At 49.5% G+C, this 14,674-nt stretch overlaps 1 protein-coding gene across 1 annotated transcript in view; it reads left to right on the top strand.

The window, feature by feature from the left end:
• The first annotated feature begins 4,244 nt into the window (after positions 1 to 4,244).
• The window catches only part of INTU (inturned planar cell polarity protein), a 44,809-nt gene continuing 34,379 nt past the window's right edge, over positions 4,245 to 14,674 (top strand). Inside the window, exons 1-3 of the mRNA XM_038748416.1 lie at positions 4,245 to 4,354; positions 8,243 to 8,643; positions 12,238 to 12,323. Of these exons, the coding sequence (XP_038604344.1) occupies positions 4,245 to 4,354; positions 8,243 to 8,643; positions 12,238 to 12,323 (597 nt within the window). The remainder of the gene's footprint in view (positions 4,355 to 8,242; positions 8,644 to 12,237; positions 12,324 to 14,674) is intronic.

The raw sequence follows: 14,674 nt of genomic DNA on the forward strand, positions 1-14,674 counted from the left end.
TTTTATTTTGTTAATATGTTTTGTTTTGTCGTCTGTCTCCCCCTTCTAGACTGTGAGCCCACTGTTGGGTAGGGACCATCTCTATATGTTGCCAACTTGGACTTCCCAAGCGCTTAGTACAGTACTCTGCACACAGTAAGCGCTCAATAAATACGATTGAATGAATGAATGAATCAATCGTATTTATTGATTGAATGAATGAAGTGCAGAACACCGGACTAAGTGCTTGGGAGAGGACAGTACAGCAGAATTAGCATGGCGTGGTATTAAGCGCTCACTATGTGCCAGGCACTGTACTAAGCGCCCGGGGAGAGCCAAGCTAATCGGGTTGGACACAGTCCCTGTTCCCCGTGGGGCTCACAGGCTTCATCCCCGCTTTCCAGGTGAGGGAACTGAGGCCCAGAGAGGTGAAGTGACCGGCCCAAGGTCACACAGCGGACAAGTGGCAGAGCGGAATTAGAACCCAGGACCTTCTGACTCCTGGGCCTAGGCTCTACCCGCTGGGCCACGCTGCTTCTCACAGGCCTAATTCTCTTCCCCAGTCGGGTGCTTGGCGTTTTGTATGCTCTTAACAGATGCCATTTTGATCCTTATTAAATTAATCCTCAGGACAGTGGGATTATTAACAAGGAATCAATCAATCAGTGGTATTTACTGAGCTCTTATTTTATGCAAAGCTCTGGTCTCAATTGCACATATCTGCAATTTATTTATTATTTCTGTAGTTCATTTCTATTAATGTCTTTTGCCCCCTCTAATAATAATAATAATGATAATGGCATTTATTAAGCGCTTACTATGTGCAAAGCACTGTTCTAAGCGCTGGGGAGGTTACAGGGTGATCAGGTTGTCCCACCGGGGGCTCACAGTCTTCAGCCCCATTTTCCAGATGAGGGAACTGAGGCCCAGAGAAGTTAAATGACTTGCCCAATGTCACACAGCTGACAGTTGGCGGAGCAGGGATTTGAACCCATGACCTCTTTCCACTGAGCCACGCTGCTCTGGACTGTAAGCTTGTCGTGGGGAGGGAATATGCCTGTTGATTGTTATATTGTACTTGTGCAAGTGCTGAGTACAGTGCTTTGCACATCGTAAAGTCTCAGTAAATAATGCGCTTAGTACAGTGCTTTGCACACAGTAATGGCTCAAGTAAATATGATTGCATGCGCTTAGTACAGCGCTTTACATACTAATGGCTCAAGTAAATATGCATGCGCTTAGTATAGTGCTTTGCACACCGTAAAGGCTCAGTAAATATGATTGAATGCACTTAGTACAGCGCTTTGCACAATGATGGCTCAAGTAAATATGATTGCATGCGCTTAGTACAGCGCTTTGCACATAATAAAGGCTCAGTAAATGTGATTGCATGCACTTAGTACAGCGCTTTGCACAATAATGGCTCAAGTAAATATGATTGCATGCGCTTAGTACAGCGCTTTGCACATAATAAAGGCTCAGTAAATGTGATTGAATGCGCTTAGTACAGCGCTTTGCACAATGATGGCTCAAGTAAATATGATTGCATGCGCTTAGTACAGCGCTTTGCACATAATAAAGGCTCAGTAAATGTGATTGAATGTACTTAGTACAGCGCTTTGCCCAATAATGGCTCAAGTAAATATGATTGCATGCGCTTAGTACAGCGCTTTGCACATAATAAAGGCTCAGTAAATGTGATTGCATGCGCTTAGTACAGCGCTTTGCACACAGTAAAGGCTCAATAAATAGGATCGGATGAATGATAGACTACATGGGCAGCAGCGGCCTGGGAGAGGGTCGAGGGCAGAGACTCGAGTTTAGCGCGTAGGAGGCGGCGATGGTCAACTGCTTCCAGATTTTTCCCAAGAAAACTCTGTGGATTCACTACCGGAATGATGGCAGTTGGAGAGCGGGGCGTTCTGGGAGAGAAATACCATTATTATCATCATTATTATTATTATTATTATGTGTCCGTGCTGTCACTATGGGCAGGAAATGACTCGACGGCATTAGACAGTGCAGAGAGATCATCATCATCATCAGTCATATTTATTGAGCGCTTACTATGTGCAGAGCACTGTACTAAGCGCTTGGGAAGTACAAATTGGCAACATCTAGAGACAGTCCCTACCCAACAGTGGGCTCACAGTCTAAAAGGGGGAGACAGAGAACAAAACCAAACACACTAACAAAATAAAATAGAGAGATGGGACACAATCCCTGCCCTTAAGGATTTTGCAATAATAATAATAATTATGGTATCGGTTAACGCCCTCCCTCTTCACATCTAGCAGACGATAACTCTCCCCACCTTCAAAGCATGATTAAAATCCCATCTCCTCCTCCAAGAGGCCTTCCCTGACTGAGCCTTCCTCTGCTCCCCTCCCTTCTGCGTCGCCCTTGTCCTCGGATTTGCGCCCTTTATTCCCCTCTCCCTCAGACCCCCGGCCCTTAGGTCCACATCTGTCATTTATTTATATTATAAATGTAACCGTGAGAAGCAGCGTGGCTCAGTGGAAAGGGCTTGGGAGTCAAGAAGTCGTGGGTTCTAATCTTACCTCTGCCACTTGTCAGCTGTGTGACCACGTCCCTTCTCTGTGCCTCAGTTACCTCCTCTGGAAAATGGGGATTGAGACTGTAAGCCCCACGTGCTCTGCACAAAGTGCTCAATAAATACAGCTGATATGAGAAGCAGCGTGGCTCAGTGGAAAGAGACCCGGCTTGGGAGTCAGAGGTCGTGGGTTCTAATCCTGGCTCCGCCACTTGTCAGCTGTGTGACTTTGGGCAAGTCACTTCACTTCTCTGGGCCTCAGTGACCTCACCTGTCAAATGGGGATGAAGACTGTGAGCCCCCCGTGGGACAACCTGATCACCTTGTGACCTCCCCAGCGCTTAGAACAGTGCTTTGCACATAGTAAGCACTTAACAATTAGCATCGTTAACTGATTGATTGATTGGTCTGGGAAATAAAATGCCCTGGAGGGTGACCCCGAGATTCTAAGCTCTTAATGGCTAAGGAAGGTGTTCTTTCTTTCTCTTATTTCTTTCTTTCTTTCTTTCTTTCTTTCTTTCTTTCTTTCTTTCTTTCTTTCTTTTCTTTCTTTCTTTCTTTTTCTTTCTTTCTTTTCTTTCTTTCTTTCTTTCTTTCTTTTTCTTTCTTTCTTTCTTTCTTTTCTTTCTCTTTCTTTTCTTTCTTTCTTTTCTTTCTTTCTTTCTTTTCTTTCTCTCTTTCTTTCTTTTCTTTCTTTCTTTTCTTTCTTTCTTTCTTTTTCTTTCTTTCTTTCTCTCTTTCTTTTCTTTCTTTCTTTCTTTCTTTCTTTCTTTCTCCCTTTCTCTCTCTCTCTTTCTTTCTCTTTCTTTCTTTCTTTCTTTCTTCCTTTCTTCCTTCCTTTCTTCCTTCCTTCCTTCCTTCCTTTTTCTTTCTTTCTTTCTCTTTCTTTTCTTTCTTTCTTTTCTTTCTCCTTTTCTTTCCTTCTCCTTTCTTTCCTTCTCTTTTTCTCTCTTTTTCTTTCTTTTCTTTCTTTCCTTCTTTCCTTCTTTCTTTTCTTTCTCCTTTTCTTTCCTTCTCTTTCTTTCTCCTTTCTTTCCTTCTCTCTTTCTTTCTTTCCTTCTCTTTCCTTCTTTCTTTCCTTCTCTTTCCTTCTTTCTTCCCTCTCTCCCACTCTCCCTCTTTCTCTCTTTTCCTCTTTCTCTTTATTTCCCTCTCTCTTTCTATTTTTCTTTGTTTCTCTCTATTTCTCTTTCTAATTCTTTTTCTCTTTCTCTCTGTTTCTCTTTCTCTCCATTTCTCTCCTCTTTTTATTTCTCTTTTTCTTTGTCTCTCTCTCTCTTTTCTTCTTTATTGCTTAAGAGAAGCAGCGTGGAAAGAGCCCGGGCTTGAGAGTCAGAGGTCGTGGGTTCCAATCCCGCCTCCGCCCCTTGTCAGCCGTGTGACCTTGGGCAAGTCACCTCGCTTCTCTGGGCCTCAGTTCCCTCATCTGTCAAATGGGGATGAAGACTGTGAGCCCCACCGTGGGACAACCAAAATGCCAAAATTATGATTATTCTTATTCTCCAACTCTTTTGTGGTGTCGTCTCCCCAGCGCTTAGACCAGTGCTGGGCACCCAGTCGGCGTTCAAACAATACGACTGAATGACTAAGTGAATGAACGAGCCTCGCGCCCGAGGGGGCAGGGCCGCTTCCCCGTCTCCATGGCGACCGGGGCGGCGGCCAATCCGGAGCGCGCTCCGGCCCCACGTGACCCGCATCCCGCCCTTCGAAGATGGCGGCCGGGGGGATGGCGCGGGCACAGCGCGGGGCTGAGGAGGAGGAGGAGCGCGCCGCCGGGGACAGCTGGGACAGCGGCTCCGGATCCTACACCGACGACTCGGAGTAAGGGACAAAACAAACTCACAGCACAGCGCCTCAGCATGGGGGCGGGGCCAGAGCGCAGGCGCGCGGGCTGGGGGCGGGGCCAGAGCGCAGGCGCGAAGCTTGGGGCGTGGTCGTGGCGCGGGGGCGCAGCTTGGGGGCGTGGCTGGAGCGCGGGGGCGGGGCCAGGGCGCAGGCGCGCGGCCTAGGGGCGGGGCCAGAGCGCGACTCTTCTACCTGGGGGCGTGGCCACCTTCGGGCTGCGGGCGTAGCCAGAGCGCAGGCGCGCAGCCTCGGAGCGTGGCCAGAGCGCGGCTTTTCTGCATGGGGGCGTGGTCAGCGCGCGGGCTGGGGCGTAGCCAGAGCGCACGCGCGCAGTTGGGGCGTGGTCAGAGCGCAGGCGCCCGGGCTGGGGGCGGGGCCAGAGCCTAGCCCCTCGATGTGGGGCGTGGCCAGAGCGCGGCTTTTCTGCCTGGGGCGTGGCCACCTCGCGGGCTGGGGGCGGGGCTAGAGCGCGACCGCTTTGGGGGCGTGGCTAGAGCGCAGGCGCGCAGCCCTGCGGCGGGGCTAGAGCGCAACGCCTCAGTATGGGGCGTGGCCAGAGCGCTGGCGCGCAGCTTCGGGGCGGGGCCAGGTCGCAGGCGGGCAGCTGGGGGCGTGGTCAGAGTGCAGGCCCGCGGGCTGGGGGCGGGGCCAGAGCGCAGGCGTGCAGCCTCGGGGCGGGGTCAGAGCGCAGGCCCGCGGGATGGGGCGGGGCCAGAGCGCAGCGCCTCAGTATTGGGTGTGGCCAGAGCGCAGGCGCACAGCCTCGGGGCATGGCCAGGGCGCAGCTTTTCTGCCGGGGGCGTTGCCGGCCCGCGGGCTGGGGGCGTGGTCAGAGCGCAGGCGCGCAGCCTGGGGGCGTGGTCAGGGCGCAGGCGAGCGTTCTGGGGGCGTGGCTAGAGCGCAGCGCCTCAGTATGGGGCGTGGCCAGAGCGCAGGCGCGAGGGCTGGGCGGGGCCAGAGCGCAGGCGCGCAGCTAGGGGCGTGGCCAGAGCGCGGCTTTTCTGCCTGGGGCGTGGCCGGCGCGCGGGCTGGGGGCGTGGTCAGAGCGCAGGCCCGCGTGCTGGGGGCGGGGCCAGGGCGCAAGCACGTGATCTGGGGCGTGGTCAGAGCGCGGGCGCACATGCTGGGGGCGGGGCCAGAGCGCGAGCACGTGCTCTGGGGCGTGGTCAGGGCGCAGGCGCGCGCAGCCTGGGGGCGGGGCCAGAGCGTAAGCACGTGGTTGGGGGGGCGAGGCCAGTGCGCAGGCGCGGAGCCTTAGGCCAGCCTCACTCATTCAGTTGTATTTAATAATAATAATAATAATAATGATGGCATTTGTTAAGCGCTTACTATGTGCAGAGCACTGTTCTAATAATAATAATAATAATAATGATGGCATTTGTTAAGCGCTTACTATGTGCAGAGCACTGTTCTAATAATAATAATAATGATGGCATTTGTTAAGCGCTTACTATGTGCAGAGCACTGTGCTAAGCGCTTGGGGGGGGATACAAGGTGATCAGGTTGTCCCACGTGGGGGCTCCCAGTCTTCATCCCCATTTTACTCACTTTGGCCCAGAGAATAATAATAATAATAATAATAATAATAATAATAATAATAATAATAATAACAACGATGGTGTTTATTAAGTGCTTACATGTGCAAAGCACTGTACTAAGCGCTGGGGAGGTTACAAGGTGATCAGGTTGCCCCCCGTGGGGCTCACAGTCTTAATCCCCATTTTACAGATGTGGTAACTGAGGCCCAGAGAAGTGAAGTAACTCACCCAAGGTCACACAGCTGATAAGTGGCGGAGCCGGGATTAGAACCCACGACCACTGACTCCCAAGCCCGGCCTCTTTCCACTAAGCCACGCTGCCTCTTATTAAGTACTTACTGTGTGCAGAGCACTGTGCTAAGCACTTTACAAGTACACCAGCACAATAAAGAGTGACAGTCCCAGCCCACATTGTGCTCACAGTCTAGGGGCGGCGGAGACAGATATAAATAATAATAATAATGATGGCCTTTGTTGCGGTATGGCTGCACTAGTTCCAGCTGAATTATAATGCCATTTATTATAATAGCATTTATTAAGCCCTTACTATGTGCAAAGCACTGTTCTAAGCGCTGGGGAGGTTACAAGGTGATCAGGTTGTCCCATGGTGGGCTCACAGTCTTAATCCCCATTTTACAGATGAGGTAACTGAGGCCCAGAGAAGTGAAGTGACTCTCCCAAGGTCACAGCTGAGAAGTGGCAGAGCTGGGATTTGAACCCAGGACCTCTGACTCCCAAGCCCGTACTCTTCCCACTGAGCCATGCTGCTTCTCTAGTACAGTGCTCTGCACACAGTAAGCGCTCAATAATATGAATGAATGAATGCTCTGCACACAATATGTGCTCAATAAATACGAATGAATGAATGCTGTGCACACAATAAGCGCTCGGTAATTGCATCGAGTGAATGAACGAATGAAGTTCATTCATTCAGCCTTATTTATTGAGCGCTTACTGTGTGCAGAGCACTGTACTAAGTGCTTGGGAAGTACAAGTTGGCAACATCTAGAGGCGGTCCCTACCCAACAGCGGGCTCACAGTCTAGAAGGGGGAGACAGACAACAAAACAAAACATATTAGCAAAATAAAATAAATAGAATAAACATGTACAAGTAAAATAAATAGAGTAATAAATACGCACAAATATATATACATCTATACAGGTGCTGTGGGGAGGGGAAGGAGGTAAGGCGGGGGAGAGGAAGGAGGGGGCTCAGTGTGGGAAGGCCTCCTGGAGGAGGTGAGCTCTCAGTATCAATCAATCAATCAATCAATTGTATTTATTGAGTGCTTACTGTGTGCACAGCACTGTACTAAGCGCTTGGGAAGTACAAGTTGGCAGCATATAGAGACAGTCCCTACCCAACAGTGGGCTCACAGTCTAAAAGGGGGAGACAGAGAACAAAACCAAACATACTAGCAAAATAAAATAAATAGAATAGATATGTACAAGTAAAATAAATAAATAAATAGAGTAATAAATACGTACAAACATATATACATATATGCAGGTGCTGTGGGGAAAGGAAGGAGGTGAGATGGGGGGAAGGGCTTTGAACTGCCACAGTTATTATTTCGTGGCTCAGTGGAAAGAGCCCGGGCTTTGGAGTCAGAGGTCATGGGTTCAAATCCCGGCTCCGCCAACTGTCGGCTGTGTGACTCTGGGCAAGTCTCTTCTCTGGGCCTCGGTGACCTCACCTGTAAAATGGGGATTAAGACTGTGAGCCCTACGTGGGACAACCTGATTACCTTGGATCTACCCCAAAGCCTAGAACAATGCTTGGCAAATAGTATGCACAACTTGATCCCATTGTATCCCCCCAGCGCTTAACAGTAGCACATAGTAAGCGCTTAACAAATGCCATCATTATTATTAAACCTTGAGCCCACTAGGACAACCTACGTGGGACAACTTGATCCCATTGCATCCCCCCAGTGCTTGACAATAGCACGTAGTAAGCGCTTAACAAATGCCATCATTATTATTAAACCTTGAGCCCACTAGGACAACCTACGTGGGACAACTTGATCCCACTGCATCCCCCCAGCGCTTGACAATAGCACGTAGTAAGCGCTTAACAAATGCCATCATTATTATTAAAACCGTGAGCCCCCGTGGGACAAACTGATCATCCTGTAACCTCCCCAGCGCTTAGTGCTTTGCACATAGTAAGCGCTTCACGAATGCCATCGTTGTTATTATTATCGTCGCTGCCCCGTGCAGAGTGTCGTGATGGGGCCCTCTCCCAGGCGCTCAGTCCAGTGGCTGAGCGTCCCCCGGACGGATGGACGGTTGGACTGATCGGTTTCTCATTCCCGCCCGCAGTGACCCGGAGCCCGAGTGGACGAGCAGCGTGCGGAGGAACGGCGAGCTGTTCTACGTGGAGCTGAGCGGCAGCGAGGCCGAGAGCAGCCTCCCGGAGGCCCCTGCGGCCGACCACCCGCGCTCCCACGGGGACCAGGCCCGGGGTCCCCGCGGGGCGGCCGGCGACGGAGGGAGGCCCCGCGGGCCCCTGCGACGGTGGGCCGAAATCTTCCGACCCAAGAGCCCCCGGCCCCACCGCAAAGACGTCCGCGTGGCCGTCGACGTGGGCCCCGGGGCCGCCCCGGGACCCCTGGAGGGGCTGACCCTTGGGGCCGGGGGGCCGGAGGGCGGCGGAGGCCCGCTGGTGGTCCGGGGCCTGCACCCCGGATGGCCGGCGGGGAAAACCCAGCGGGTCCTGATCGGTGAGTGGCCGGGCGGCGGGCCCACCTCGCCGGTTCGATCGGTCGATCGGTGGGATTCATTTTTTTATGATGACATTTGTTACGCGTTCACTATGTGCAAAGCGCCGTTCTACGCGCTGGGGAGTTTGCAAGGTGATCGGGTTGTCCCACACGGGGCTCGCAGTCTTAATCCCCGTTTTACAGATGAGGTAACTGAGGCCCAGAGAAGTGACTTGCCCAAAGTCACACAGCCGACAAGTGGCGGAGCCGGGATTTGAACCCGTGACCTCTGACTCTGAAGCCCGGGCTCTTTCCACTGAGCCATTTATTGAGCACTTAGTGCGTGGACTAAATGCTTGGGAGCGTGCATGATCAATTAATGGTATTTACTGAGCGCTTACTGGGTGAGGAGCCCTGGACTAAATGCTTGGGAGCGTGCACGATCAATTAATGGTATTTATTGAGTGTTTACAGTGTGCGGAGCCCTGGACTAAATGCTTGGGAGCGTGCACGATCAATTAATGGTATTTACTGAGCGCTTACTGGGTGCAGAGCACTGGACTAAATGCTTGGGAGTGTCCACAGTCAATTAATGGTATTTACTGAGCGCTTACTGGGTGCGGAGCCCTGGACTAAATGCTTGGGAGCGTGCACGATCAATTAATGGTATTTAGTGAGCGCTTACTGGGTGCGGAGCCCTGGACTAAATGCTTGGGAGCGTGCACGATCAATTAATGGCATTTATTGAGCGTTTACTGGGTGCGGAGCCCTGGACTAAATGTTTGGGAGCGTGCACGATCAATTAATGGTATTTATTGAGCGTTTACTGGGTGCGGAGCCCTGGACTAAATGCTTGGGAGTGTGCACGATCAATTAATGGTGTTTATTGAGCGTTTACAGTGTGCGGAGCCCTGGACTAAATGCTTGGGAGCGTGCACGATCAATTAATGGTATTTACTGAGCGCTTACTGGATGCAGAGCACTGGACTAAATGCTTGGGAGTGTCCACAGTCAATTAATGGTATTTACTGAGCGCTTACTGGGTGCGGAGCCCTGGACTAAATGCTTGGGAGCGTGCACGATCAATTAATGGTATTTACTGAGTGTTTACAGTGTGCGGAGCCCTGGACTAGATGCTTGGGAGCGTGCACGATCAATTAATGGCATTTATTGAGCGTTTACTGGGTGCGGAGCCCTGGACTAAATGTTTGGGAGCGTGCACGATCAATTAATGGTATTTATTGAGCGTTTACTGGGTGCGGAGCCCTGGACTAAATGCTTGGGAGTGTGCACGATCAATTAATGGTGTTTATTGAGCGTTTACAGTGTGCGGAGCCCTGGACTAAATGCTTGGGAGCGTGCACGATCAATTAATGGCATTTATTGAGCGTTTACTGGGTGCGGAGCCCTGGACTAAATGCTTGGGAGCGTGCACGATCAATTAATGGTATTTATTGAGCGCTTACTAGGTGCGGAGCCCTGGACTAAATACTTGGGAGCGTGCACGATCAATTAATGGTATTTATTGATCGCTTACAGTGTGCGGAGCCCTGGACTAAATGATTGGGAGTGTGCACGATCAATTAATGATATTTATTGAGCGTTTACAGTGTGCGGAGCCCTGGACTAAATGCTTGGGAGCGTGCACGATCAATTAATGGTATTTATTGAGCGTTTACTGGGTGCAGAGCACTGGACTAAATGCTTGGGAGCGTGCACGATCAATTAATGGTATTTATTGAGTGTTTACAGTGTGCGGAGCCCTGGACTAAATGCTTGGGAGCGTGCACGATCAATTAATGGCATTTATTGAGCGTTTACTGGGTGCGGAGCCCTGGACTAAATGCTTGGGAGCGTGCACGATCAATTAATGGTATTTATTGAGCGCTTACTAGGTGCGGAGCCCTGGACTAAATACTTGGGAGCGTGCACGATCAATTAATGGTATTTATTGATCGCTTACAGTGTGCGGAGCCCTGGACTAAATGCTTGGGAGCGTGCACGATCAATTAATGGTATTTATTGAGCGTTTACTCTGTGCGGAGCCCTGGACTAAATGCTTGGGAGCGTGCACGGTCAATTAATGGTATTTGTTGAGCACTTACTGGGTGCAGAGCCCTGGACTAAATGCTTGGGAGTGTGCACGATCAATTAATGGTGTTTATTGAGCGTTTACTGGATGCAGAGCACTGGACTAAATGCTTGGGAGTGTCCACAGTCAATTAATGGTATTTACTGAGCGCTTACTGGGTGCGGAGCCCTGGACTAAATGCTTGGGAGCGTGCACGATCAATTAATGGTATTTATTGAGCGTTTACAGTGTGCGGAGCCCTGGACTAAATGCTTGGGAGCGTGCACGATCAATTAATGGCATTTATTGAGCGTTTACTGTGTGCGGAGCCCTGGACTAAATGCTTGGGAGCGTGCACGATCAATTAATGGTATTTATTGATCGCTTACAGTGTGCGGAGCCCTGGACTAAATGATTGGGAGTGTGCACGATCAATTAATGATATTTATTGAGCGTTTATAGTGTGCGGAGCCCTGAACTAAATGCTTGGGAGCGTGCATGATCAATTAATGGTATTTATTGAGCGCTTACTGGGTGCAGAGCACTGGACTAAATGCTTGGGAGTGTCCACAGTCAATTAATGGTATTTATTGATCGCTTACTGTGTGCAGAGCCCTGGACTAAATGCTTGGGAGCGTGCACGATCAATTAATGGTATTTATTGAGCGTTTACTGGGTGCAGAACACTGGACTAAATGCTTGGGAGTGTCCACAGTCAATTAATGGTATTTATTGATCGCTTACTGTATGCGGAGCCCTGGGCTAAATGCTTGGGAGCGTGTACGATCAATTAATGGTATTTATTGAGCATTTACTCTGCAGAGCCCTGTACTAAATGCTTGGGAGTGTCCACAGTCAATTAATGGTATTTATTGAGTGCTAACTGTGTCAGAACACTGGACTAAATGCTTGGGAGCACGTACAGTCAATTAATGGTATTTATTGAGTGCTTTCTGTGTGCAGAGCCCTGGTCTAAATGCTTGGGAGCGTGCACAATCAATTAATGGCATTTATTGAGCGTTTACTGTGTGCGGAGCCCTGGGCTAAATGCTTGGGAGCGTGCACGATCAATTAATGGTATTTATTGAGCGCTCACTGGGTGCAGAGCACTGGACTAAATGCTTGGGAGTGTCCACAGTCAATTAATGGTATTTATTGAGCGCTTACTGTGTGCAGAACACGGGACTAAATGCTCGGGAGCACGTACAGTCAATTAATGGTATTTATTGAGTGCTTACTGGGCTAAATGTGGTATTTGTTAAGCGCTTACTATGTTCGAAGCACCGTTCTAAGCGCTGGGGGAGATACGAGGTGATCAGGTTGTCACCTCATGGGGCTCACGGTCTTCACCCCCATTTTTACAGGTGAGGGAACTGAGGCCCAGAGAAGTGAAGCGGCTTGCCCGAGGCCACACAGCAGACAAGCGGCGGAGGCGGGATTTGAACCCGCGTCCTCGGCCGCCCAAGCCCGGGCTCTACCCACTGAGCCGCGCTGTGCCGTGGGGGTGGGAGCGGGCGGTGATTTTCCGTTGGCTTTGTCCCCAGGGGATGTTCTCGTCTCCATAAACGACGTCGACGTCAACTCGGAGAATTTAGAGCGGATTCTCTCTCACATCCCCAGACCGGCACAGGTAAACCATGTCCTTTGCTAATAATAATAATAATAACAACAACAATAATAATAATGATAATAATAATAATAACAACAACAACAACAATAACAATAACAATAATAATGATGATGATGATGGCATTTGTTAAGCGCTTACTATGGGCATGTATATATGGTTGTACACATTTATTACTCTATTTATTTATTTATTTTGCTTGTACATTTCTATCCTATTTATTTTATTTTGTTGGTATGTTTGGTTCTGTTCTCTGTCTCCCCCTTTTAGACTGTGAGCCCACTGTTGGGTAGGGACTGTCTCTATGTGTTGCCAGTTTGTACTTCCCAAGCGCTTAGTCCAGTGCTCTGCACATAGTAAGCGCTCAATAAATGCGATTGATTGATTGATTGATTGATGTGCAGAGCACTGTTTTTAGACTGTGAGCCCACTGTTGGGTAGGGACCGTCCCTATATGTCGCCAACTTGTACTTCCCAAGCGCTCAGTACAGTGCCCTGCACACAGTAAGCGCTCAATCAATCAATCAATCAGTCGTATTTTTCGTAATAAATATATAATAAATAAAGAAAGAAATCGTAATAAATACGATCGATTGATTAAGCGCTGGGGGGGGACGCAAGGTGATCAAGTTGTCCCACGTGGGGCTCACAGTCTTCATCCCCATTTGACAGATGAGGGAGCTGAGGCCCAGAGAAGTGAAGCGACTTGCCCAAAGTCCCACAGCTGACAGTTGGTGGAGCCGGGATTCGAACCCGTGACCTCCGACTCCCATTTATTTATTTATTTATTTATTTATTTTACTTGTACATTTCTATCCTACTTATTTTATTTTGTTGGTATGTTTGGTTCTGTTCTCTGTCTCCCCCTTTTAGACTGTGAGCCCACTGTTGGGTAGGGACTGTCTCTATATGTTGCCAGTTTGGACTTCCCAAGCGCTTAGTACAGTGCTCTGCACATAGTAAGCGCTCAATAAATGCGATTGATTGATTGATTGATTGATTGATGTGCAGAGCACTGTTTTTAGACTGTGAGCCCACTGTTGGGTAGGGACCGTCTCTATATGTTGCCAACTTATACTTCCCAAGCGCTCAGTACAGTGCCCTGCACACAGTAAGCGCTCAATCAATCAATCAATCAGTCGTATTTTTCGTAATAAATATAAATAAATAAAGAAATCATAATAAATGCGATCGATTGATTAAGCGCTGGGGGGGACGCAAGGTGATCAAGTTGTCCCACGTGGGGCTCACAGTCTTCATCCCCATTTGACAGATGAGGGAGCTGAGGCCCAGAGAAGTGAAGCGACTTGCCCAAAGTCCCACAGCTGACAGTTGGTGGAGCCGGGATTCGAACCCGTGACCTCCGACTCCCATTTATTTATTTATTTATTTATTTATTTTACTTGTGCATTTCTATCCTACTTATTTTATTTTGTTGGTATGTTTGGTTCTGTTCTCTGTCTCCCCCTTTTAGACTGTGAGCCCACTGTTGGGTAGGGACTGTCTCTATATGTTGCCAGTTTGGACTTCCCAAGCGCTTAGTACAGTGCTCTGCACATAGTAAGCGCTCAATAAATACGATTGATTGATTGATTGATTGATTGCACATAGTAAGCGCTCAATAAATACGATTGATGATGAGCCACGCTGCTTCTCTATTGTGCTTCTTGCACATCAGTCAGTCGAACAGTGGCGCGCGTATTGAGCGCTCGGGAGAGTCCAGTACAACCCAGCCGGTAGACAACGTTCCCCGCCCGGTTGTAGCCTGTGTGGCTGGCGTTTTATTTCTAACATCCCACACCCACAAGACAGTCAGTCGGTCGTATTTATCGAGCGCTTACTGTGTGCAGAGCACTGGACTAAGCGCTTGGGACAGCACAGTCCGACCCAGTTGGTAATAATAATCATCAGTCGTATTTATTGAGCGCTTACTATGTGCAGAGCACTGTACTAAGCGCTTGGGAAGTACAAGTTGGCAACATATAGAGACAGTCCCTACCCAACAGTGGGCATTTATTAAGCGCTTACTATGTGCAAAGCACTGTTCTAAGCGCTGGGGAGGTTACAGGGTGATCAGGTTGTCCCACGGGGGGCTCACAGTCTTCATCCCCATTTGACAGATGAGGTCACTGAGGCCCAGAGAAGTGAAGCGACTCGCCCAGAGTCACCCAGCTGACAAGTGGCGGAGCCGAGATTGGTAGAAACCATCCCTGTCCACTTTATAGTGATGACGGCATTTATTAAGCGCTTACTATGTGCAAAGCACTGTTCTAAGCGCTGGGGAGGTGACAAGGTGATCGGGTTGTCCCACGGGGGGCTCACAGGCTTCATCCCCATTTGACAGATGAGGTCAC

This window comes from Tachyglossus aculeatus, chromosome 6, assembly GCF_015852505.1.
Source record: "Tachyglossus aculeatus isolate mTacAcu1 chromosome 6, mTacAcu1.pri, whole genome shotgun sequence".
In the NCBI taxonomy this organism is placed as follows: domain Eukaryota; kingdom Metazoa; phylum Chordata; class Mammalia; order Monotremata; family Tachyglossidae; genus Tachyglossus; species Tachyglossus aculeatus.